Here is a 26,338-nt window from a genome sequence, read left to right on the forward strand (position 1 = left end):
ACTCCCAGGCAGTGGAGTTGGGGAACAGAGGAGATAGTGGTGTCGTTGACAATGATAGAGAGGTCAGGACAGGAGGGGAGGGAAGACAATGAGTTCATTTTTGGCCATGTTGACTATGAGAAAGCTCTCTGACATCCAGGAGGAAATGGCAGAGCGGCAACTAGACACCCGGAGTTGAACCAAGTAAGGACGGTGTCAAAGAGACCCCATGGTCTGCTGAAGGGTGCGCAATAGGAAAGGGTGGTCCACGGTGTCAAAGGCTGCAGAGAGGTCCAGGAGAATAAGGAGTGAGAAGTGGCCCCTGTACTTGGCCAAGAGAAGGTCGTTGGTGACTTTGGCCAGGGCAGTTTCAGTGGAGGGGCGGAAGCCAGATTGGAGGTAAGAAGCTCATGTAAAGGGGAAACATTTCTAGACAGAATTATAAGAATGTTAAACCGTTTTCATTCTACTGTTGAACCACAAGTGAACTGTAACTGGTACAGTACTCTTGATGCAATGCAACATTTTGTAAATATACTATAATGCACAAATGTAATATTTTTATTGGTAAACCATAAAGGTTTCAGTTTTCTTTATAAAGCTATGTGTTTGTATATAAATACATGAGATGTCATATGCTTGGTATATTTGTCTCATAAATGGCATGCATGTAAAAACACAGCAATAAAACCAAAAACCCCTCCACCAGATTTAGGTAAAGGAATACTGGTCAAGATTTGTAAATGACAATACCTGTTTGTTGGTATGTATGATGCGAAAGCATTGTGACCACATGTATAGATATGTTCTTGCTCATCTAGCCTTAATATGCCATTCAGCACAATATGCCTGGCGTGAGTGAGCCGGCAGGTCCTGTGCAACTCTGTTAGCTTTAGGCGTTTTTTAATTTTTTTGCTGAAAATGCATCTAAGTCGCAATGTGATGTGACTAGGACGCACCAGGAGAATGTGCTGATTAATTTGATTTGCGACTGAGTCTGAGAATGGAACTTTGCATGCTGATTGAGAGACTCAGTCGTAAACAGATATACAAGTATCACATATCAAATTAATCGGCAGAATCTCCTGGTGCGTCCTAGTCGCATCACACTGCAGCTTAGACACATTTATTGCAACAACAAAAAAAAAGCAGAGTTGCACGGCACCAGGCGCGCCAAGAGGGGAATAGGGGACGGCACGACTGCAGCAAAGCCAAGTGAGGACACATCTGTACAGTAGCACATGAAGTTAACACTCAGCAATATGTTTAAGAACTTAGATATGTTGCCTCTCCACCTGTGGGACTCTGTGAGCTGCATTTAGCTCATACTGTATGTATAATATCTGTTCTCTATGGAAATGTTTATGGCAAGGAAATACAGAAACAATTATTTTCTTACTGTGAACGCTTCTAACAATGTTGCATGGGTACATTTCTGTAGGTAGCATAACACAACATAAAAACATGGTGTATGTAGGCAGCCTATAAATACCTACCTTTGTATGTAAATTTGTATACTTGTTACCACTTATTGCAATATATGTAATTAGTTCTAGTCCCAGAAGTGGAAAAATGGGGGTGGGGCAGGATCACCTCAGTCTGCTGCTCCATACTCCCACAGTGCTGCAGCTGCTCGTCCTCTCCCAACCCCTGCGCCCATATTTACCCCATTGTCGGCGGCCGGTACCCCTCTCCTTGGTATTTTCCATCTCCCTCGCAGTGGGAGCAGATGGTGTAGGCACCCTAGCTTCTACAGCTTGTGCATTGAGGAGACTGTACAGACCTTAGGAAATGTTTATATAGATCAGCAGAGTTTATGTATCAAGCAGTGAAAAGCGGAGAAGTTGCCCATAGCAACCAATCAGTTTTGAAGTAGCGTTTATTAAGTACAGTCTATAAAATAATAGGTAGGAGCTGATTGGTTGCTATGGGCAACTTCTCCACCGGTCCACTTCTCCACACACTTTTCACTGCTTAATATATAAAGCCAAGTGTTCCCAACCTCGGTCCGCAAGGCCCACTTGCAGTCCAGGTTTTAAGGATAGCTATGCTTGAGCACAGGTGAGTTATTTTAATTTAACCATCTGTGCTTAAGCATGGATATCCTCAAAACCTTGACTGTTAGTGTACCTTTAGGGCCAAGCTTGAGAAACACTGATATACTGTAGATGCTGACCAACTCCATCAGTTGTAGTCCTTATCTGGATAATTTCTAAACAAAACAAAAATGTAATCCGTATACATAATACCATGCCTTTTTAAAATGCGCTGAATTGCACCTGTTCTATTACCACGGACTTCCCTGAAATGGAAATCCAATGTAACTTCTGATAACCTCTTAATTTCACAACAGCTTATTTTCACTTCTTTTTGTAAATGTTATGCATTTAAGCCTACTAAAAGCATAATTTAAATTTAAATGTATTACTATGAATTACTGATGACAATTTTGGCCTATGTTTAAACAGTATGTAGAGGAAGTACTTTATAGAACTATGCCCCTAAAATAACTTTAAAAATGGTAGCTATCTAATACCCCTTTTCCACTGCCACAATAGCCCGGGTTATTGCCTGGTCTATCCGGTCGCAGCTCGGTGTAAAAGGGTCCTTGAAAAATATTCTGACCCTGGTCGCTACCAGTATTGTACCTGGGTAACGGTGCAGTGTACACGCATGACCTGGGTCATGCCTGAAACTAGCGAATCGGCTGGCTTCCGGCATTACAGCGCCCACTGTAACGCCTGAAGACCTGGATCCGATGTGAACTTCTGGATACAGGAATAAGCCGGGTCCAGCCCCCGGTGTGAAAGGGGTAAAACCCGACTCTGACTTTTGCGCAGTGTCCCAGGTTAGAGCTGGGTTTTTGGTGGAAAAGCATTATTAGATATCTTGATATAACATAGTGGCTGCTGGTCTTTCACAGGTGCATGAAAGGGAGGTGTTTAATCTAGACTAGAAAAAGAAGAAAATTTTTCCCCCCGCACACTGCAAAAGACCGGCAATAAGATTTGAATTAGAGATGTGCAGGCTCGGATTAGTTTGGATTTTCCCACCAAATTTGGATTTTTCCCGCCAAAAATCGGGTGTCAGTAAGAGGCAAAACATCATCTTTCATGGATAAAAGTGCATGAAAGATGATGTTTGTCCATGAAAGATTACATTTTGCCTCTTTCTGAGACCCAATTTTTGGCGGCAAAAATCAGAATTTGGCAGGAAGGTCAAAACTAATCCGAGCCTGCACATCTCTAATTTGAATACTACATGATATAAATCCACAGATCTTTGTTGCATATATTTGCAAAGATATGTTTAAGTACCGGGCCACTTCAAGGCGTCTCTATAGTGGTGTTCCTAATGCTACATGATAATAGCACCCACTTTGGGTCATATTGTCAGACTGTTCCATAGATAACACACTGACATAAACCACACATTCGTAGGTAATTTTCAGACCATGTTTAGATAGTTTGAATCAGTGTAAATAAAACTGGTGAACTAGGTGGATTTTTATATTCTGCAGCTGTTTGACTCTATCTATAGATCTCAAAACCACTGTGGGGTATTTTCGGGTGGGGGGGACCTCACAACCATAAACATCAGAGTGTTCATCACACCCCATAGAGGTGTGCAGTAAAGTCTGTTGGGGTAACGTGATTATCAGAGATGTGAGCAGCCGCACATTACTGATAATTGAATATCCACCTAAGAACACTATATGATTCCTGAGATAAAAACAATTTTGAGTTACAGATACCTAGGAGTACAGTACATCTCTGAGGAATTAGATTGTGATATCAATAAAGGCCCTTTCTCTTTCATCCACTAGGGGACACTGGAGGTGCTTACGCTGGGGGTATAGAGGCGTGGATAACTGGAGCCAGCACTTAAATAATTTAGAAGTGTGAAGCTCCTCCCCCTCTATGCCCCACCAGCCCTCAGTTTAGAAAATGTGCCTACAGAGCTGGTCACAACCTGCTGTGATCCAGTAGGACACTTATTTTAGTTTCATTATTTTCTTTTCTTTATTATTTTAAAAACATCTTTTACACTAAGGTACCCTTCGCCACCTCTCTAAAGGTGGAGTCCGGGCACCTGGCGCCCTGTTACAACTCCAGGGGTTAACAGGAAGGAGTGCGCAGTGCTTACAAAAAAGCAACTGACAGCTCCTTAACGCCATACACACAGCACTTCTACAAGCAGCTGCCGGGCGGTCTTCAGAAGCGGCTGCCGGCCAGGTGACTCCCTCTCAGGAAAGGAAGTGCTGTTCGGAGGGAAGCCGTCCAGGGAGCGCAGTGAGTAAATCACCTGCACATCCCCCGTCTCCTGCCCCGCGGCTAGCGCGGGATGCAGAGAGCGCTATGGTGCTGATAATAGAGCTTCTCCCCTCTTCCCACTGCTGAGCGGCTAGAGGCTCCAATTCAGCGGGGCTTGTACAGCGGCTACAGCGCTGCTCATTAAATCACATCTCCCCGCTGCTGAGCATAGCTGCTCTTACTCAGCGGGGCTTGCAGGGGGAGGTGATTACTAAGGGTGGCAGCCATATTAGAGCCCTGTGGGACTTGAGGAAGGGGGGCGGAGCTTAGCAGCGCGGGCTTCCTGTCTGTTACACGGCAGCGGCTGTGAGAACAGCGTGGCTGCTGTTTGTTTAACCCACTGTTGCCTGCATCTCTCCATTATAGGTAGTGTGCAGCACATGCAGAAGGCTGATTCTCCTGACTACATCCCTGGCAAGAGGCTGTGAGTAATCACTGGGGTGTAAGTGCAGGGAATCTAAACTGTGGGAGGGGGTACCTCTTCCTCTGTGTCCCAACCAGCCTTCTGTTTTTTTATTTCTAATTCACTTCTGTTTCTACTGTGTCCCTCCTGGGTGACTGGTGTATCCATGTCAAACAGAACAAAAGTGGCTCAAAAGATGCTTGTCTGTTCTAAGTGTAACAACAAACTATCTAAGCCGCATGCCACTGGGTCCACATTATGTGATGCTTGTATAGCAATAGATCCACCTATGGCTATTACGGCCACACCTGCTCCTCCATGGGCCGCTGACATGGTAGGAGTAATGACGGATTTAACGTCAGAGTTAGCTGAGGCACGTAAGTCTCAACCTGCACCATCCACTTCCTACCAAAGACCGACACAAAAGCGTACTCTGGCGACTGTTCTCTAGTCGGAGGAGTCGGATGAAGAATTCCTCACTACGGAGGATACTGAAGAAGGAGAATTGGAGGAAGCGTTACAGGATGATACCCCTCAGGAGTTAGTCCACCTCTCCCTGGATGGAATCTCTAATTTTGGCGGTCAGAAAAACCCTGAAGTTACCTGAGGATGTGATTCCTGCATCCCAGGAGTGTGAATTATTTCATGAACAGCCAAAGAGCTCAGTGGTTTTTCCGTTCTCACAGCAACTTCAACAGCAGCTCTCGGTGGCCTGGAAACAACCGAATAAACGGTTCCAAATTCCGCCGGTTTCCATCTAGCTACCCTTTTCCATCATCCATGATGGAAAAGTGGGAAACACCCCCTCCAGTAGATGCGTCCGTCTCCCGTCTCTCTAAGAAAACAGCACTCCCAGTACCCGGAGCTACAGTACTAAAAGAACCGTCGGACCGTAAGTTGGAGACAACGCTAAAATCTATTTATACTGCAGCGGGTGCTCAACTTAGACCCACCCTTGTTACCGCGTGTGTTGACAAGGCTGTGGTTTGCTGGGCTGCCCAGTTGATTACCGGTTTGGACTCTGGTACCTCCAGAGCAGAGTTACGTCTACTTGCAGAACACATCTGTGAGTCTGCAGTTTACTTGGGCGAAGCTTCAAAGGATATCAGTCAAATTAGTGCTCACATATCCGCTTCTGCTATTTCGGGGCGCAGAGCCCTCTGGTTGCACGTTTGGCATGCGGACGCAGAATCTAAGCGTGCGGTGGAGGGTTTATCATTCACTGGTGATATGCTCTTTGGCCCGGAATTAGACAAATGGAAATCCCAGGCCACGGGGGGGTAAGTCTTCCTCCCTCCCGTCAACTGCTCCGACCCCAGAAGATCTTACAATGGACCTTCGTGCACCACATTCCTTTCGTGGTAGAGCCAGAGGCGCTCCCACGCAACCTTTAGGTGGCAGAGGTAGAGGTCGTCCTCGCACGGTTGCACGTAGACCAGAGCCTAAACCAGCGGAAAAACAGGTGGCATGACGGTCTTCCGTCCCACCTGGGACCTCCTGTAGTGGGAGTCCATCTGCAAAACTTTCAACAAGTTTGGAACCAGAGCTCTACAGACCCGTGGATCCGCAGACTAATTTTCCTGGGGTACCGAATAGAAGTCCCCCCTCCACCTCGGTTCTTCACTACAAGTCTGCCAACACCTGCAGACAAGGCCAGGGTTCTACAGGAGGCTATCCAGTCTCTAGTGGTATCGTCTGTGCTAGTTCCGGAACATCAAAGCGGTATGGGGTTTTACTGAAACCTGTTTGTTGTACCCAAGCCGGATGACTCGGTCAGGCCCATCTTAAACCTCAAGCCCTTGAACCTCTATCTGAAGATGTATCGTTTCAAAATTGAGTCTCTGCAGTCAGTCATAGTGAGCTTGGAACCAGGGGAGTTCCTATTATCCCTGGATATCAAGGATGCCTATCTCCATGTCCCCATTTGGAAACAACACCAGACCTTTCTGCGTTTTACCATATTGAAAGATCATTATCTGTTTCGGACATTGCTGTTCGGGTTATTCTCGGCTACCCTCATATTCACCAAACTCATGTCAGTCATGATTGCTCTCCTTCGGGCATCAGGAGTGAACATAGGACCTCATTCAGAGGTGGCCGGTCGGGAGTGATCGGTCGCACCCAAAGTGATCGAAAATATGCAAAACGAGCGCTCAATCGCAACGCACATCGTAAGCGTGGAAACACCCACAACAATGAAAGCACACCTCCTATCTCTACGGGCTAATTCAGAGTCGGTCGCAGGCGGCAACCTATGTCAGCACGATTAACACCTGTTACATTGTTAATTGCCTACAGACATCGGTTGAGGCCGAAACCATCGCCTGCACTCGCAATGCTTAAGGTAGACCCTGGGCTACCTTTAGCACTGCGAGCAGTAGCATCGTTATTGCAACGAGATGACGTGTGTGATTACTCGCTCAGTAATATATGCACGCCCTTAAAATGCCCTTTTTAAGGTCAACCATGCCTGCGTTCGCGCCACCACACCCCCGTTCACAAGCACCTTACCCTGTAACCACCCACAAACGCCACGAAATGTCAATCACGGCTACGACCTCGTAGTGACTAGCGAGCAAGAGGATTGCGGTCGGAAAGACAAGCTTGCGCACGCGCACTGCCATGTGTGCGCATGCGCAGTTGAAAAAAAACATTTCTCGCTACGTCCAATCGGTCCGTGTGACCGCCTCTGAATGAGGTCCATAATCCCTTATTTGGACGACCTGTTAATCAAGGCTCCATCGGTGTGTCTCTTCTATTAGATCATGCCTTACTGACATATCACACTCTAATCCAACATGGTTTGATAAGCAACTTCAAGAAGTCGAATCTAAATCCGTCCCAGAAACTTCTGTTTCTGGGCATGATATTGGATACGAAATCAGAGAGGATTTTTCTTCCAACAGACAAGGTCAGGGATATCCGGTTATTGGTTCAACTGGTCCTCAGACCAAAGAGGTGTCAATGCTTCTTTGTCTGCGTCTCTTGGGGAAGATGGTAGCTTCTTTCAAGGCGCTACAGTTCGGCCGGTTCCACTCCAGGGGGTTTCAGCTGGACCTGCTAACACAGGGGTCAGGGTCTCATCTGCTTCTACATCGACAGATCCGTCTGAGCCTGGTTACCAGAGTAGCCCTTCTTTGGTGGACACAATCCAACAATCTGTTAGCCGGCAAAAGATTTGGAGTGTAGGACTGGATCATCGTAACAACGGATGCCAGCCTTCGAGGATGGCGAGCAGTAGTTCTCGATTATCATTTTCAAGGTCGATGGTCCACTCTAGAACAGAGGTGGCCCATAAACGTATTGGAACTCAGAGCGATTTACAATGCTCTGATAGAGGCAACAGAGTTTTTAAAGGCTCGTCCGGTAAGAGTTCCGTCCAACAACGCGACGGCTGTCGCTTACATCAACTGCCAAGGAGGGACTCTGAGTCGCATGGCTATGCGAGAAGTAACTCAGATCCCCTGGTGGGCCGGGAACCAGTCAGTAATCCTGTCGGTGGTATTCATTCCGGGTGTGGACAACTGGGAAGCAGATCACCTAAGTCGACAGGATATCCATCCCGGGGAATGGCAGCTTCATCCAGACATGCTCAACGCGCTGATTCGTCGATGGGGATGTCCTCAGGTGGACCTCATGGCATCACGATTGAATCGTCAGCTCCCAGTATACGTGTCAAGAACTCGAGATCCGCAGGCGGAAGCAGTAGACGCTCTGATAAGTCTGTGGATCTACGACTTCGTTTACCTTTTTCCTCCGATTCCGCTTCTTCCTCGTCTTTTAAAAAGGATAAAACAAGAGAGCCTCGGTAATTCTCGCGGCTCCGAACTGGCCTCGGAGAAGTTGGTTCTCGGACCTTCGATCCCTATTGTCGGACGATCCGTGGCCCCTCCCTCTGCGCCCGGATCTTCTACAGCAGGGCCCTTTCATACACCTCAACTTAGCGCAGCTGAGTTTAACGGGGTGGCTCTTGAAACCGATATCCTAAGACTCTTCCGTCTAGGACTTCTCGTTTGTCCCGGTTTTTGCTTTTCCTTCAGACGGGTCTGGATTCTGGCCTTCGTCTGGGAACCTTAAATGTGCAGGTTTCTGCTCTTTCCATTTTCTTTCAAAGGAAATTGGCCCTCATTCCTGAGGTGCAGCCTCCTTTTGTACCTCCAATAGCTCCCTGGGACCTAAACTTGGTGTTTCTGTTTCTTCAGTCGTCCATGTTTGAACCTTTTGGAGGAGGTTGATCTTCAGTACCTGGGTTGGAAGACGGTCCTCCTCTTGGCTCTCGCTTCGGCTCGTAGGGTTTCGGAATTGGGTGCTTTGTCCTATAAGTCACCTTACCTTGTGTTTCATACTGATAGGGCGGAACTCTGGACGGTAGCCACCTTCCTTCCCAAGGTAGTGTCGGCTTTTCATATTAATCAGCCTATTGTGGTACCGCTGTTGGAGGACTCTGGTGGTTCTTCTACCTTGGATGTGGTTAGGGTTCTCCGGATCTATGTTGCCAGGACAGCGTCCCTTCGTAAGTCTGAGTCTCTTTTTGTCCTCTCTGATGCTGTTCGCAAGGGTTGGCCAGCGTCTAAGCAGACTTTGGAGCGTTGGATCCGGCTGACTATTCATCAGGCTTATGTTAGTGCTGACCGTCGGCCTCCTTCGTCTATTTCGGCTCATTCCACACGTTCTGTGGGTGCGTCATGGGCGGCTGGTAGAGGAGCCTCCACATCACAGTTGTGCCATGCGGTCACTTGGTCTTCAGTTCACACGTTTGTCAGGTTTTACAAATTTGATACGTTTGCTATGTCGGCATCCCGTTTTGGCCGCCTTGTTCAGCAGGCACCGCAGAGCGCTCCCGCCCGTGGGGAAAACTTTGGGACGTCCCCAGCATAAGCACCTCCAGTGTCCCCTAGTGGATGAAAGAGAAAATGGGATTTTGGTACCTACCGGTAAATCCTTTTCTCTGATTCCACAGGGCACACTGGACGCCCACCTCTACGCTCTTAGCCTGCCTGTTCGGCTTGTTCCGTATGTTGTATGATACAGTTATTGTGTGTTCTTCTCTCCTTTTCTTACTCCGCATGTTCTCCATCTCCTCTCGGCCTTAATTTTCTAAACTGAGGGCTGGTGGGGCATAGAGGGGGAGGAGCTTCTAAATTATTTAAAGTGCCGGCTCCAGCTATCCATGCCTCTATACCCCCAGCATAAGCACCTCCAGTGTGCCCTGTGGAATCAGAGAAAAGGATTTACTGGTAGGTACCAAAATCCCATTTTCATCTAAATCCCAGGTATTTGCAAGTGAAAATACATCGACCTGGGATTTAGTTAAGTGTGAATGCAAACAAGACCCGGGAAATTGCCGGGTTGATAGACCCGGCAATTTCACAGCTCTCGGATCTATAAGGGGTATAAGTGTATCTCTGTATACCTAGCAGCATTATGTTGCCAAAAGATGGAAGTGCAAATAAATCCCTACCAATAGTAGTATATTGAAAAAAAACAATAATACATGTATATTCAATGATACTTCAATAAGAATATAAATGGACTAAGTCTGTTTGAAAACAGCATTGATATATTCTTGTTATGGGATGTAGTCAGCATCCTGACGATTACAATATTGACAGCGGCATCCCGACTGTCAGAATCCCAACAGATTGCAGAGGTATTAAGGTTAGGGGGAGGGTTAGGCTGCGTGAGGGGTCAGTTTGGGGGAGAGTTAGGGTTATAATACGTACAAAAATCTGCCGGTATTTTGACCATTGTGATCCTGTACCCAACCCCTTATAATAGATTCCTCCTATAATGTAATGTCCTTATTATATATTTCATACTTTTAAGTAAAATAAATGTACATTAGAATTAATATTCTAGAACAGGTATGGGGAACCTCAGACCCAGGGGCCATATAAGGCCCGCAGAATCATTTGGTCTGGCCCTCTGAGCTTTTTTCTGCTAGCCTCATCTGGATAGCAGTGTGCCTACAATGGCACCCTGCGGACAATCAATGCAGCAGTGCCACCTGGAGCATCCTTAGGACGCTTCAGACAGTCACACCACTAACCTTACAGCTCCAAGGAACAGCCTCAGGATGCTCCAGGCATTGCGGTAAACACTGGCAATTGTGGCCTTGTCCCCATGTGACATCACATGGAGGCGGCGAAGCCTGCATTGGGTCCACAAATAATGTTATGTATATCAAAATGGCCTCAGCAAAAAAAGAGAATGGCACCCTGCGGACAGAATCAATGCAGCAGTGCCACCTGGAGCATCCTTAGGACACTTCAGATGGTCACACCGCTGCCCTTACAGCTCCCCGGTACATCCTCAGGATGCTCCAGGAATTGCAGTAATCACCAGCGATTGTGGCCCCACCCCCATGTGATGTCACATGGAGGGGGCGTAGCCTGCATCGGGCCTGCGAAGAATGTTATATATATATATATATCAAAATGGCCCCTCGGCAGAAAAAAGGTTCCCCACCTGTTTTAGAATCACTGTGTAATAATTTTCACACAACTATTATCTGGTGGAAAATAGTAATTTACAGACTACTATCTTAATAGCACAAGGTTTTAAGCATTTTGCGGCATTAGTACTCAGGCTATTATTTGATTTTTATTGCTGTTGTATGAATTCCTGTGTTCTCTATTAGGAACATTAATTTTGTTTACACCGTATGTAGATAGATTATATATTTTTATGGAACACCGGCTATAGGTAGAATGGAAGTGTGCAGCCATGGCCAAAAGTTTTAAGAATGACTCGAGCAGGGGTGTCTTTAGAGAGGTGGGGGCCCGTGTGCATCCCCGTCACAGGCCTCCTCCTCTCAGCCCGGCGGCCGGCTACCGCAGAATCAGTAGACTCTGGGCACTAGAGTGTGCCCAGAGTCTACTGCGCAGATCGTTGGGGAAATGGCGCGGCCGCCATTTTCCCAGCGATTTCCTCACAGCACATGCGCAAAATGGCCATGGGCCCGCCATTTTCTGGCATTTTGAGCAGCGCTGAGAGACCCAACGCGGGACCTCTGAGAGGTAAGTTTTAAATAATATGGGTGCAAGGTGTGCGGTGTGCACCCATTATAGATACGCCCCTGGACACAAGTATTGGTTTTCAGTTTGCTGCTTCAGTGTTTTTAGACCTTTTGTCAGAGGTTACTATGGTATACTGAAGTAAAATTACACGCATTTCATAAGTGTCAAAAGCTTTTATTGACAATTACATTAAGTTTATGCAAAGAGTCAATAGTTGCAGTGTTGACCCTTCTTTTTCAAGTTCAAGTTCTCAATGGGATTAAGGTCTGGGGAGTTTCCTGCCCATGGACCCATAATTTCAATGTTTTGTTCCCTGAGCCACTTATTTATCACTTTTGCCTTATGGCAAGGTGCTCCATCATGCTGGAATAGGCATTGTTAGTCACCAATTGTTCTTGGATGGTTGGGAGAAGTTGCTCTTGGAGGATGTTTTGGTAGCATTCTTTATTCATGGCTGTGTTCTTAGGCAAAATTGTGAGTGTTCCCACTCCCTTGGCTGAGAAGCAACCCCATACATAATCTCAGGATGCTTTACTGTTGACTGAGCCGATTGTCTGGAGGATCGGATCGACATATTGGGCACATAGTGGGTACACACTAGACTATGTTACTGAAGATGGGCGCTCCTGCGGGTCGGCAGTAACATCCTACATTGGCCCTAGATGCAGGGCAGACATGGGATGTTGTTAGTGAGGGCCATGCTGCCAAATGGCCCCCCGCCTTGGCAAGTGTGTATGCACTTGCAGACGCCGGGATCCAACGCCGCTGATGTTGGGCTGGGTACATAACGTCTAGTGTACCCAGCATTAGTGATTAGACCCCAGTGTCAGTCTATTACGGTTACACCATTACTTCCCTCCCTCCATAAGCGCTTGTTATTGAAATTGCCTTGATCAAAAATCTTTTTTTTTTTCTTCCTGCTCTCTGTTCTGTTAAAATTTCCACGATGATCACTCCCAGGTCACTCTGCAGCTGTCATTCTAACATGCTGCTGAATGCATGGCAATGTGGCAGATAGGTGCTCTCCGTCTGTGTGTAATGCAATTAAAGATAAGTCTTCGTAAGGGATGAGATATTGATAAATGGACAAGGTGAATAATATGACCTGTACTACTCTACACATATATTACACTAGTTATGCCGGTGTCCTGTTGTAGGCACTTTGGTTAGTGGTACGTGTGTGTACGGTGTAGTACATACATATTAGTGATCAGAACTTCTGCTCCACCGTATACACCGCAGCAGCAGGTGTGTGTGTGTGTGTGTGTGTATATATATATATATATATATATATAACTATGCTGTGTGTGCACGCACAATGGAGCAGGAGCTGAGCTGTGTGTGTGTACGTACACACACTCATCAGTGAGACTCGCCAGCGCCGCTGTGTGTGTTGCGTTCCCCCTGCCGCGGAGGGATCTGTGTGTGTGCGCCCCGGTGTGGGCAGCGTGTAGCATCTCTGCGCTTCCTGTAGGCTCTGGCGGAGGGATCTGAGTGGCAGCGGAGCTCCTCCCCCCTGTACACACGCAGTGTGTGTGTGTCTGTGTCCCCGCTTCCTCCTCCTCCTCTATGCTGCTCTATGTGAGGCACCAGCTTCGGGATAAACATGGCGACGTCGCTGCATGAGGGACCGACCAACCAGCTCGATCTGCTCATCAGAGCCGGTAAAGTGATGTCCGGGCATGCATGCTTGCTAGGAGGGGAGGGAGGCCGAGGCAGCAGCATGCACCGCCGCCCCCGGCCTGTGTGCAGGACACTGGCTGAGCAGGGAAGGGGGTGGGCTGCGCACGCTGTGGATGCAGGGACTCGGGATGGAGGGGAGTTAGGGGGTGATATCACCGTGGCTGGGCGGGCAGGAGGAGGAGGTGTGTAGGCCGGCGCTGTGCAGGCAGAAGCGGTGACCCGGGAACCAGGAAGTGTCTGTGCTGTGTGTGTGCTGCCACGCTGTCTGCCTGCGCGCTGCTCTTCTCTCTCTCTCACACACACACACATGGGTGCTTGCTGCGGGCTCCGCACTCAGTGTCCCGGTGCTGCTGCTCACAGGCCCCCGCACACGTCAGCAGCCGCTACGCGGGGCTCACACCCCCCCTCCCGGTTACTGGCCGGCTGCGGGCGTGAGAGGCGTGTGAGGGCACCCGGGGTGGTACGTGCGGCGCTACCGCTGCAGCTCGGCTGTGAGTGTGACTATTCGGCCTTGGTGTGGGGATGTGTGCGCTCCGATACGGGTGTTAGTGGTCGGGCCATACGTTGCTGTGTACACCGCTATGTTTGGGTGAGGTGTTACCGTGCATTATATATATATATATATATATATATATATATATATATATTACATACAGCTTTATGTAACATTATTACGAAGGGGGGGGGGAATAAAACCGTTCATAGCGGAAGTGCAGAGATCAGACGGGCCGGAGCAGGCGGTTGATGGGCAGCTGCCTCCAGCCAATCTGCTCCCGGGGACGGTTCGAAATCTCAGCGCCAACCAATGAACGTGCGGCGAAGAGGCTGGGCTGCAGGCCAATGGGCGCTCAGGACCGCTGTTATTGGCAGCGGGCTATGAGCTCACAATGCGGATGGAATTGGAGGGAAGAGGAGAGATGTAAACACGGAAGTGAGGGGCGGGGCATCGGCACCTGGGACACTGCAGCCTGGCAGACACGCGAGGCCGGTGTGCAGCTACCGCCAGCTTCTGACCCCTGCAGCTGCTGCTGTGTCTTATTACTTATCTGTGCTGGCTGTGTCCTATTATCACGCACCTGTACTGACTGACAGCTCCAGGTCTTCTGCCATTCTGTCTGACACGTGGTATTTAGGTTGTTTATCTGGATAGACTTGGGGAACTAGGAAGTTTTGGTCGCATTGTTGACAAAGTCTTGTAATGGATAGCTGGCAAGGACTATCGATGCACATGCACACGGGGTCCTTGCCAACCCTGACTATTTACTGAACATGCACATACAGCAACACATTTTGCAGGTTCATGTCATATTTATGAACATCCATTTGCACTTTATAAGTGCATTGTTTTAAAAACACCCAATGGTCTACTGTTCAAGAGTTGTTTTTTGGACATGGGGGTAGATTTATCCAGCTATCAAGAGTGAATATATTGCCCATTTCGACCAATCAGCTTCGGTATTTTTATAGTGTACTTGATCAATTCTGATTCATTGCTATGAGCAACTTCTACACATGTCCATTTATCCACTCCTTAGATGGTTTGCTACATCTTACCCATAGTTTTTTCTTTGTGAAAATTCTTATTTTAAATATTTGTTTATTGCGTTCAAATTCGGTTGCTGCAGTTTCCGTCTAAAGTGGCGGGAGTAATTCAATTGTTTATGGGCACCCATCACTATTTTGGATGTCGCGTCCAAACTGCAGGAGATTAGCAGCGTAAATCGCCTAATCCTGTCCAGAGACAGTTAAAGCAGCATGCGGTTAAGACTCCCAAAAGCCCTACAGAAATCAGCGATAAGTAATGGGAATCACGCCCAGCAGCACAAATAATTAAATGGCTCCTGTCACATTAGATGGGAGCTACGGATGCCCCAAAACAATTAATATAAAATATAGCAACTACAAAATACAGGTGGTGGTAACATATCGGTTATTAAAATGTGAGCATTCTAATAATTTAATTGGTCAGTGAATGTTTACTGTTCATTTAATTACTGCGTTATAATCCACTTCGTATGTCCAATCCCTTTTAAGAAGTCATTGCTCTGTTCTATTAATAGGTGTCAATGTCATGTGCTTGTATAATGTATATCTGGAATGTCTTGGTTGTTTCGGTGTATGCTTTTATAGTGGTTTACATGGGTGTGGTATAATATGTTGACCTTCTTAATGTCGACACGAGAATGTTGACATGGTCATAGTGTTGATGTTGACATTCATCTTGTAGACAGTGATAGAATGTCAGCATATCTTTCCTGGCAGTCCATTGGTGACTTACCTGCTCCTGATGGCCGCATTGGTGTCTTCCGGGTCCCGGCGGTTGTGTGACTGTGACTTTCAGGTCAGACCTCTGGCGTTCTGGAGAGTATTTCAACCCTAATCCCTAACCCTCCCTCTAGTGCCTAAGTCTAAGCATTCCGAGAATGTCGTCATTTTAGCAATGTCAGTATAACTTGACGTCATCGTTGACCTTTTTACTAGATCCTGTCAATTTACCAATCAGAATTTGCAATTAAAAGTTCTTGGGTTCTCAGTGAAAGTGACAGAAGTATGCACTGCACACTCTCTTGTGTGTGGCAGGCATAGGAGGATGATGTGTGAAAACTTCTATAACTATGCAAAGTTCAATGTACATGTGTATTTTAACATTAAGAGGAGTATTCAGTTGTTTTTGCCTGTGGCTGATGGTGCCGGGCGCCCGATATAGCAATTCAATTGTTGGTTTGTTTGGGCGCGCACAGCCATGAGAGCATACCTTCTGCAGCAGCCCCTCGGGCAGGCGACCAGAAATGTGTTATAATTTGGGCACCCAAAGCAGGACTTTAGATTGGTTTAGCCATTTTATGCAGCTAAACCTGGCAATTTTGGCGCGACATGCATGGGCGCCCGAAAACAATTGAATATTGCACCCCTGATCTCCCATCACTTTAGACGAGAGAGAGGTTGCGATAAAACAATTGAATCGGCTCCTAAGCTGTAAGTCTTTCCTCTCACTTTGACACCCAGTTTCACATTTCAAAGAATGTGATTTCCTATGGATTGACTAGTAAATGTATTTAGTATGGGAACTAACGTTCTTCAGAGTATTAAACGTAATAATTCTGTCATTTATGATGTTTTCACAATATAGCCAGTACTCACATTGGGGGGAATTCAACGCAAATTGAATAGCGCCGGAGCTATTCAATACAGTGCGCTGTGTGGTCTGAAAATGACGGTTATCGCGCCTTAACAAGGTTAAGGTGCGGTAACCGGCATTTTCTGACCAAAGTGCTTGGCACGTGGCTGTTAGCGCCGCGCTATGCAGAAAAACAGCTGCGAGCCCGGTCGGATTTCTCTTCGAATCTCCAGGGGGGTGCGAGAAGAAATCCTTAGCCCTCCCAAACAGCGCGTGTATTGAATAGCTTCGGGGAGCTGCCTCCCGTTGCTATGCAACATTGCACTGAATTGAATTCCCCCTATTGTCATGTCACATCTGCAATCGGAGCAATGAACTCTGAAAATGCTTGAATCTATGGGCTCGATTCAATTGAACGCAAATTAAATATCGCTGGGAGAGAGCTCCCAGAGCTATTCAATCAGCGCGCTGCTAGGTCGGAGAATGCCCATTCTCCCACCCCTCGCGCCTTAAACAGGATGTTTAGTCGCGAGAACGGACATTCTCTGACCAAACTGCCCGGCGCAATGCTGTTTCCGCCGCGCTAAGGGCAGAAAACAGCATCGCGCCTGTACTTTAGTCAGATTTCTACTCGCACACCAGGAGGGATGTGACAAGATTAGTTGGGGTTAACAGCGCACTAAAGTGAATAACTCCAGGCTAACCTCCCCGGCTCTATTCAATTTGCGTTGAATTGAATCGAGACCTATATTTTTCATGATGATGATAAAAAATAAACCGTTCCTAAAGCACTTAAATTGTCTGTACAAATTGCTTTTTGTGTTTGGATAACTTCAAAGTGGTTTTGCCACGAATACTATTCTTTCCTGCTCCTGTCAATTGGTTACAGTATATAATTCAACCCTCCGTTTTCTACCTTGATCAGTACAATGTTAAATCAATCCTTTCATTGTAGTAACTCATAACCTTTGTCAGTAATAAATGTAATGCATGCCATAGGCTTAATTGCCTACAATTGCCACAGGTTCAAGTTATAAAAGTTTCAGTGCTTCATTTGTAATTAGTCATCTAAATATAAGAATGGGAAAAACACCTTTTTATTTTTGTAATGAAATGGTCCACTTAAACAAAACAAAACTAAATGGAATAACTTTTATACTAGTAATTTCATACATGAGATCATGTGTTACTTCATACAAGGACATTCACTGTAGCTCCATACCGAAGAGACAGGTTTCTGGTTTGTCCTCATCAACGGCAGTTAGAAAATGTGCTATCATTTATAGTAAATGTCTAAACCATGCAAACAAGCTCATTTTACTCTCTGCTGGTGGTCATAATGCTTATCCTAATGCATTCTAAAGATTTGCCTTAAAATAACAACTAATAAAACATGACACTTGCGTCTAAGCCACACACTGAAGCAATGTCAGAATAGCGCTGTCACTAATCATTTTGAGGATTATCACCTCATTGCTTGTTTCCAGAAATAAACTGTCAATTCCTCTATCTGTCCTAAGGAGAAAAGATCTGGTCATCCTAATGGCTTCAAGTGGCCTGTAAGACCTTTATGTAGATGCTCTTTGAAATGACAAATCTTAATGGTCTTTCTTATCCTCTTTACCACCAATAGATTGTTTTGAGGATATCCTTCTGGGAAACCATTTGGAATAATAACCTAGGTGTACTTTAATAATTCCTGTTTTCATAACTCAGACAATGCCCATATAGTTTTGTTTATCTTGCCTTATTTCCAATTGTAAGAAATGGACACTCGCATACAGTGACCACCCAGCTCACAGATCTATTGTGCAGTGGATTAACCATGTGCAGGATGTTCTTTACTGAGGGACATACTGTATATTTTACTATATCCTATCCCAGTGCTCTCTCTCTAATACCCCTTTTCCACCTAAATTCCGGGTCTGACCCGGAGTTGGAACAAAGTTCCTATCCGGATCAGACCCGGAATTTTGCCGGCGCTGACTCGGGATATTCCCGAGTCAGCGCCGCTCACACCGCAGTCGGGTCTGCATAGACCCGGCTTTTACGGAGTGAAAGTGGACGCTTGGAGATGACGTCATCTCCAAGCGCCACTGAAGCCGGACCAATCGGCCGGCTAGCAGCGCACTCCAGGTCTTTGTGACCCGGAGTGCGCTGTTCCCATAGCAGGGTTTCACGGGCTACGCCCGTGTTAAACCCTGCTAGTTACCTGGGTTGGATTGCCAGGTCACTCGACCCGGCGATCCAACCCTCTGCCCTTTTACACCAGGGAGCTGCCCGGGTTAACCCTTCAAAAACCCGGGTTTTAGCTCCGGTGTAAAAGGGGTATTGGGCTCCTGTGTGCATAGTCTGTCAATTATTCCACAGAGCTCAATTATTTTGTGTTTTAACACAGCGGTGGCAGATATAAATGCAGATGTGTGGACTAAAGCTTGGTACATACCTATACAGTCCTCAGGCTGTTCTTTTAAATCCCGACCCGTTCATAAGATATCGTAAGAGTGTGTGCTTACGCATAGTTGATCATGTTTTATCAGAAAAGCAGCCTGCATCTGAAGATAAGGTTTTATGTGCAGTTTAATTTTCATCAGATTCTGTGGTAAAATATCAGACAAAAAGTGAAGTGTGTACGCACACAAAATAAGTGTATACCATAAGCTGCATGATTGGCTGAGAGAGGGAATCCTCTAGTTATGTTTAGATAACTTGCATAGGATATAAAGTTGTGTACTTAGCACTTAGGTAATTCCCCGTCCCCTTGCTTGTGTATGTATGTATCTAACTGGAGTTTAAATAAATGCAGTGATGCTGCGTGCTATCATTTTAATAAAAATATTCATGACACCTCATTCTCTCCAGTTTGGATTTTGCATAATGTTATCAAAAGAAACACCCACTAGTGACTTATTACCAAGAGCAGGCTTTACTTATTCTTGGAGGCCTTCCAAATGTGGCTGCTCTTTGTAGAGGCCTTAACTACTTATTGTCCTATTGGACGTGTGATCTGTCTACAAATGCAGTACTCCCATCCAGTTGCTAGTATAACCCTTTCATTCCCCCCAAGCTCGTAGTGAAAGTTTTATCAGATTATCATTTTATTAATGGCAAAATCCTACTCTACTTTTGACTATTACAGAGTTATGATATAAATGTTGCATTAAAGTCATTAATGTGTTTGCAGTTTACAAGAAGACAATGATTTCTTTGTGTTGTGTGTTTAAAATTTACAAGAGTTTAAGAGAAATTTTATATTTAACAGTTGTTTTATTCTTACAAAATCAATGATTTCACACTTAGGGCTCGATTCAATTGCCTGCGATGTAAATAGCGCCGGGAGATAGCTCCCGGAGCTATTCTATTCTGCTCGCTGTTTAGTCGGAGAATGCCCGTTCTTGCGACTAAACACCCTGTTTAAGGCGCGAGAACGGGCATTCCCCGACCTAACTTTTCCAGGCGTGAATCGCAGAAAAACAGCCTCGTGCCTGGACTTTTGTCTGATTTCTGCTCTCATCCCCGGAGGTGTGCAAGAAGAAATCCTTAGTCGGGATTAGCAGCTTACACCGCGTATTGAATAGCTCCGGGAGCTGATTCCCGGCACTAATCACTTCGCACAGAATAGATTCGAGCCCTTTAATTGTAATCCGTTGTTTGTATAGAGCCCCATTGTTAGCATTAGCTGTTTATTGAAATGTACCCAGGTTGCGTAATCCAGTAGTTTGTATTAAATTACAGATAACGTTCTTTAGTTTTCAAATGTTTCCATCTGGTATCTTTTTGCAGTGGAAGCAGGATAAGTCAGATTTTTTAAAAATTCATGGTTTATTTGCTTGTGTGTTTAGGATAAGTTAATTAAGTGTATTCCCTTCACTCCCTAATGTGCCACATCTGGCAGTAATGGAATAATCTTTCTCCAGGCCTTAGCTAGCCCATTTCTCTTTTACTGATCAGAACGGACTGAGGAAGTGCTTATTACTTAAACAACCTGTCAGCGAGTATCCTAATAGACTTCATTCTAGCACCCTGCACCTGTCACAACCTGTGCAGTTCCTCTTTCCTGTCTGGGGTGTTGCTCTCTGCTCTGGTGCTTCTAGCACACACTGGTCTGTATCTCAGACCTTTGTTTCATCAGCTCAGTGTGCTAAAAGCATCAGAGCAGACAGTGACACCCTAGTCAGGAAAGAGGATCTGCACAGGTTGTGACAGGTGCAGGGTGCTAGAATGAACACTATCCTAAGATACCTTATGTAAACAGGTATGAAATTGAACACAGGATAGTTTGTGTTTGAGGGTTTGTGTATATGGAGTGTAAGAGGCTTTTACATTTTCTTAATATCCCAATTTTTAATCATGGTATATTTAAGATTATAGCAGAATTATTTCGTTTTAGTTGGTGCATTGGGCTCGATTCAATTCAACGCGAATTGAATAGAGCTGGGAATGAGCTCCCGGAGCTATTCGATTAAGCACACTGCTAAGCCTGACTAAGGATTTCTTCTCGCATCCCTCCTGGGATGTGAGCAGAAATCCGACAAAAGTACAGGCGCGATGCTGTTTTCTGCCCTTAGCATCGCGCTGGGGAGTTTAGTCACAGAATGCTGTTGTCGCGAATAAACACCCTGTTTAAGGTGTGAGGTTTGGGAGAACGGGGATTTCCTGACCTAACAACAGTATGCAGAATTGAATAGCTTCGGGAGCTTCTTCCTGGTGCTTTTCAATTCACGTTGAACTTGTCAACTTTTTATTTCTGCCAACCTTTTTTTAATTTTTTTTTTTCCTTGTCATTTTATTAATAGTTTGGCTTATGTTCATATGAAATGTATTTACACAATTACACCAGGAAAGCGCTTGTGTAAATATCTACAGTGACACTGCTTCCTATAATTTGTCATTTTGGAAATAGGCAGAGTGTGAAATGCAGAATTGTTGCCTTTGTGTGTTGGACAATGTGTAGGTTCCATGTAGAGGTTAGCCTTGGTAGTCACCCCTATCTTTGGTGTGTGTTGGACAATGTGTAGGTTCCATGTAGAGGTTAGCCTTGGTAGTCACCCCTATCTTTGGTGTGTGTTGGACAATGTGTAGGTTCCATGTAGAGGTTAGCCTTGGTAGTCACCCCTATCTTTGGTGTGTGTTGGACAATGTGTAGGTTCCATGTAGAGGTTAGCCTTGGTAGTCACCCCTATCTTTGGTATGTGTTGGACAATGTGTAGGTTCCATGTAGAGGTTAGCCTTGGTAGTCACCCCTATCTTTGGTGTGTGTTGGACAATGTGTAGGTTCCATGTAGAAATTAGCTTTGGTAGTCACCCCTATCTTTGGTGTGTGTTGGACAATGTGTAGGTTCCATGTAGAAATTAGCCTTGGTAGTCGCCCCTATCTTTGGTGTGTGTTGGACAATGTGTAGGTTCCATGTAGAGGTTAGCCTTGGTAGTCACCCCTATCTTTGGTGTGTGTTGGACAATGTGTAGGTTCCATGTAGAGGTTAGCCTTGGTAGTCACCCCTATCTTTGGTGTGTGTTGGACAATGTGTAGGTTCCATGTAGAAATTAGCTTTGGTAGTCACCCCTATCTTTGGTGTGTGTTGGACAATGTGTAGGTTCCATGTAGAAATTAGCCTTGGTAGTCGCCCCTATCTTTGGTGTGTGTTGGACAATGTGTAGGTTCCATGTAGAAATTAGCCTTGGTAGTCGCCCCTATCTTTGGTGTGTGCTGACTGTTTACCACTGTGTCAAGGTCAGTAACTTTGGCAAAGCTAGTAAAGGTGAGACTAGTCCTATTCTACTTCCTTTACTCTCTATGTAGTTAGCAAATACAAAAGGGTTTCTGTTGTCAATGGTTCTTCTCCCTTCATGTACGAAACGTGTGTGTAACTTGTCGTGTACAGTTTCTCAGATATGCCCTGTTGTGTTACTGTGGTCTGGTAAGCCTCCTGCTTTTAAATTCTCCTGTGCAGGAGGCATGGGAAAGGGTCACCTAAAGATAGGCTCAGGCAGTGCTGGCTGCTAACTGCGGATGGCTCAGCTGTGAGCACATTGCCATAAATGGCAACAGCAATTTGAGATGGCACCTTGCATGGGGGAGAGGATGGGGAGCAGCAGGTGCTGCTGTGGCTTTATTACTTTCTAACACTTGGCAGAAAGTTCTCCCCAATTCTTCTCAAGGATGATGGCTGCTTTCTGTGTGTTCTGCCTCATTGTTACTCCGTCAGAAATAGAACACTAGCTTTCAGCAAGATATTCAAAGTGTCAATGCAGAGATTTGTTTTAAATGAAACACATTCACTCCCCCATAAAGGCTTGTTACACATTACCAGTTCTTTTTTTATTGTTTTCTACACTTAATATGCTGATGTGAACAGATACATGTATATAGCTATGATCTACAAAAAAAAACATTCAGACCAAGCATTGTGAAAACCACACGTGAACATACTTACACCATTTTACCATATATATTAGTTATTGCCCTTCAGAAAATATATATATATATATATATATATATATTAGTTTCTGTATGATTTGTGCAAAGTTGTAGAATGCACGTAGTGAGTAAATAAGTAGAGATATGCTTTGTACATCATAACTAGGCATGTCTGTTTACCCTCCAATATTGTCCTCGCATGCCCCTATCTGTGGTGTCTATGCTGTGCATATGATCCTTTTTAAATCACTTGGGCTGTGCAGACGGCTATGATGACAAAGCCATATCTTTATGGGCTTTGTATCTTGCACAACAGTTACCTATTCTGTTGTAGCTTAAAATAAATATGTTAAATATGTAACTTTTATTTTTTTTTTTTTTTTATAAATGACATGTTCAGTCCTGAAATAGAGGCGAATCAAGTAGCTGTCATCAGATATAGTAGCACAGCTGAATATTTTATTTAAAGGTTACCTTGGTAAAAGGAAATTGCTGGCCAGTGTGATGTAAAGTATAACTCATCATTGCAGCACTGAGTGCATTATTCCACACCACAACTGGGAAAGCTCCAGATGATGACTAAATCTCATTAGGTGTTCTGGGAATAATAGCAGTGCCTTCATGTACTATTCTTCCTGTATTTTAAGAATAATATCTTGTATATGAAAAAGAAACTTGTGCTACACAGTGACATAGTATAGTTCAGATGTGCAAAGACCACTTTATATGCAGAAACATTTGCCTCTCTATTAATAAATGTAGCTAATTTTTGCTGCTCTTGTTACAAAATCCTCTTATATGTCTGGTCATGAAACAAGTTTGATTATCAATAACTCGTTAATTTGGGGTGACTATCTCTCATGGCTTTCTTCTCTTCCAGTTGAGGCATCTGTCCATGGTAGCAATGTTCACTGCACAGACAAGACCATTGAGGCAGCAGAGGCTCTGCTACACATGGAGTCTCCCACCATCCTGCGGGACTCCAGGAGTCCAGGTACGTTGTTACTGTTTGTCATCAGCAGCGATCAGGAATTTTCAGCTTTTTCCTATTGTGATGTACCTGTGACTTGATTCTTCACTATCTTGTAGGTATTGCTTTCCATTAAAAAAGTTGATGTTTAATCTCAAAATCTTTCTCATGTGGGCCATAGAAGCAGAGTGTGGTATTGTGAATAATTATTATACAGTTAGGTTACAGTAGTAATTGCATGTGAAGTCTTGCTGATATTTCCCTTATGCAGTAAACTGGACAACAGCAATTACTAATGACTAAGCTGCAATACAAAGCTGAGGATTAGGGTTACTTGTGCATGTACAAACAATCTATCTCTTCTGATTCTGAGCTTTTAGAGGCAATGTTTTACATCCTGAGATGTGTGTGATGGGGAGTCTTGATCAGTATAGAGATGGGTAATTAACCCTATTTTCACTCATACACAGCTTATGGAGTTTCTGTTCCTAACTATGTATTAAGGGACAATGGGCAGATACAAAAAAAAAAAAAACTTGTAATGATACCTGTAGGGTACCTACACCCAAGTGTTACAAAGTACCTACCCTACTTATCTGTCATATAATATTGCCTTCACACAACTGATAGGTGCGCGCAATCATTTTCTTTGGAGTAGTTTGAATAAGCTTCTTATGCTACTTATTTATTACGGTAATATACACTCTAGTTATTATGATTACGTCCTGAAAACGTATACAGTGGTGAAGGCCTTGTATGCAAAACTCCCCCTCTCTACTTCCAAGGACTGCGATCTCCCGGAGCTATTCAATTGTGCGCGGTGTTTAGTCGGAGAATGCCTGTTCTCGCGACTAAACACGTTTAAGGCGCGAGAACGGGCATTCCCCGACCTAACTTCCCAGCACGATGCCGGCACTAAGGGCAGAAAACAGCCTCGCGCTGGGACTTTTGCCGGATTTCTGCTCTCATCCCCGGAGGGGTGCGAGAAGAAATCCTTAGTCGGGGTTAGCTGCGCGGTGTATTGAATAGCTCCGGGAGCTGACTCCCAGAGCTATTCACATCGCGCAGAATAGAATCGAGCCCAATGTGTTTCTGCAACATAGCCGTAAACCAGTTGTGGATCGTCTTGTAGACTTTTTCCAGTTAAAATTGTGTTTGTGTTTTTATGTACTGCTTGTAGTAAATGATAAAATTACTGCTATCCCTGTTTCAGTGCAATAGCAAATTGTGCTTGGTGCCTATCACACAAGGCAGGCACTACCACTGCTGTTGCTCCCAGAGGTCCCTGTATTATACTGAAATGACATAATGAGCTCCCCCTCATTTCCCTGCCTCCCCATAAAGGGGATTTCATAAAAGTGCTCGCCCAGTTGTTTATCTTGATTCATGGTTTCATTTTTTCAGACAAGATTTGAATTGTGGCCTCATGTGAAAGATCTGTAACTTTTGGCCACAGGTGGAGATGGTGCTTGTGCCGTCACAGTGTTTATTAATGTTCTCCATTAGTTTGTGTACTCTGCATGTTGCTGATAATTTATAATACTTCAAAGACTGCACACAGATGGGAGGGTGGGCATGTGAGAACAGCTGCTACATCTTAGCATACTGGAACTCTGGTTTCTGTGTGCCTTTACCCAAAGCCTTTTACATTACATCCGTTCAAGTTTTATCTAGCTGTATTAATAATAGAACCACATCGTATCCTAACTAGCTTGATTAGTATGCGTGTAAACTTGCCCATATCTCCTTCTATTGGAGATATTTATTGTGATGGTTTAAAGTCCCCCTGATCCTAAAATGCTTATTAATGTAAAATAATAAGGCTTATGCTAACTAATAAGGGATGTCACTTTTTGAGTTTTATTTTTATACTCTCCATCCCTCTCTAAATAACAGAACTGTGGCAGTCCCATGACTAGGACTGATAGTTTCAGTTCCCAAGCCTGTGTTGCACAGTATGTCTGAAACTGTGTGTATATACAGGTTGGAGGGAGCTGACTGGAAGGCTGTGACCCCTATCTCACTACAGGTTTAGGAAATGTATTGTCTGTCTGACAACAGCAGTGGGGAAAGCTCAGGTTCAGAGTTGGAGCCAGTAGAGGATAATGGCTTGTTAATAGTCACCATTGACTCGGAGAAGGAGCACCCAGCAAAGAAGGTCAATGCTATAGTGTGGCCCGGTGCCAGGAACAGTAGTACATTACCAAGTTCTATGAAGAGAGCTGCACTAGCAGTGCAGGGGAGGAAGGACAGACGCAGAGTGTGAAGTTGTGGAGCAGACAGCTCTTCCACAGTAGTGTAGCAGTGAATATTTAACTCTTTGTGGTTATCCCATATTATGTAAGTTGCCCTGGAAGTCCATTTCATGCTCCTTTTTTGTGGTCTATCTCTGTTAATTTCAAATGAAGAACCAATGATTCTTGATGCTCAGAAAT

At 45.1% G+C, this 26,338-nt stretch overlaps 1 protein-coding gene across 4 annotated transcripts in view; it reads left to right on the top strand.

The window, feature by feature from the left end:
• The window catches only part of ELF2 (E74 like ETS transcription factor 2), a 90,629-nt gene that overhangs the window by 57,664 nt on the left and 6,627 nt on the right, over window positions 1-26,338 (top strand). For 3 of the 4 annotated variants that reach the window (XM_088451826.1, XM_088451827.1, XM_088451828.1), the window contains exon 5: window positions 23,814-23,927. In XM_088451826.1, coding sequence (XP_088307952.1) covers window positions 23,814-23,927 — 114 coding nt within the window. Of the gene's footprint in view, window positions 1-13,151; window positions 13,379-23,813; window positions 23,928-26,338 lie in introns of those variants that run through there. The other variant, XM_088451829.1, reaches the window with a different exon arrangement.

Source organism: Taudactylus pleione, unplaced genomic scaffold, assembly GCF_031769625.1.
Source record: "Taudactylus pleione unplaced genomic scaffold, aTauple2 ptg000028l, whole genome shotgun sequence".
Classification (NCBI taxonomy): domain Eukaryota; kingdom Metazoa; phylum Chordata; class Amphibia; order Anura; family Myobatrachidae; genus Taudactylus; species Taudactylus pleione.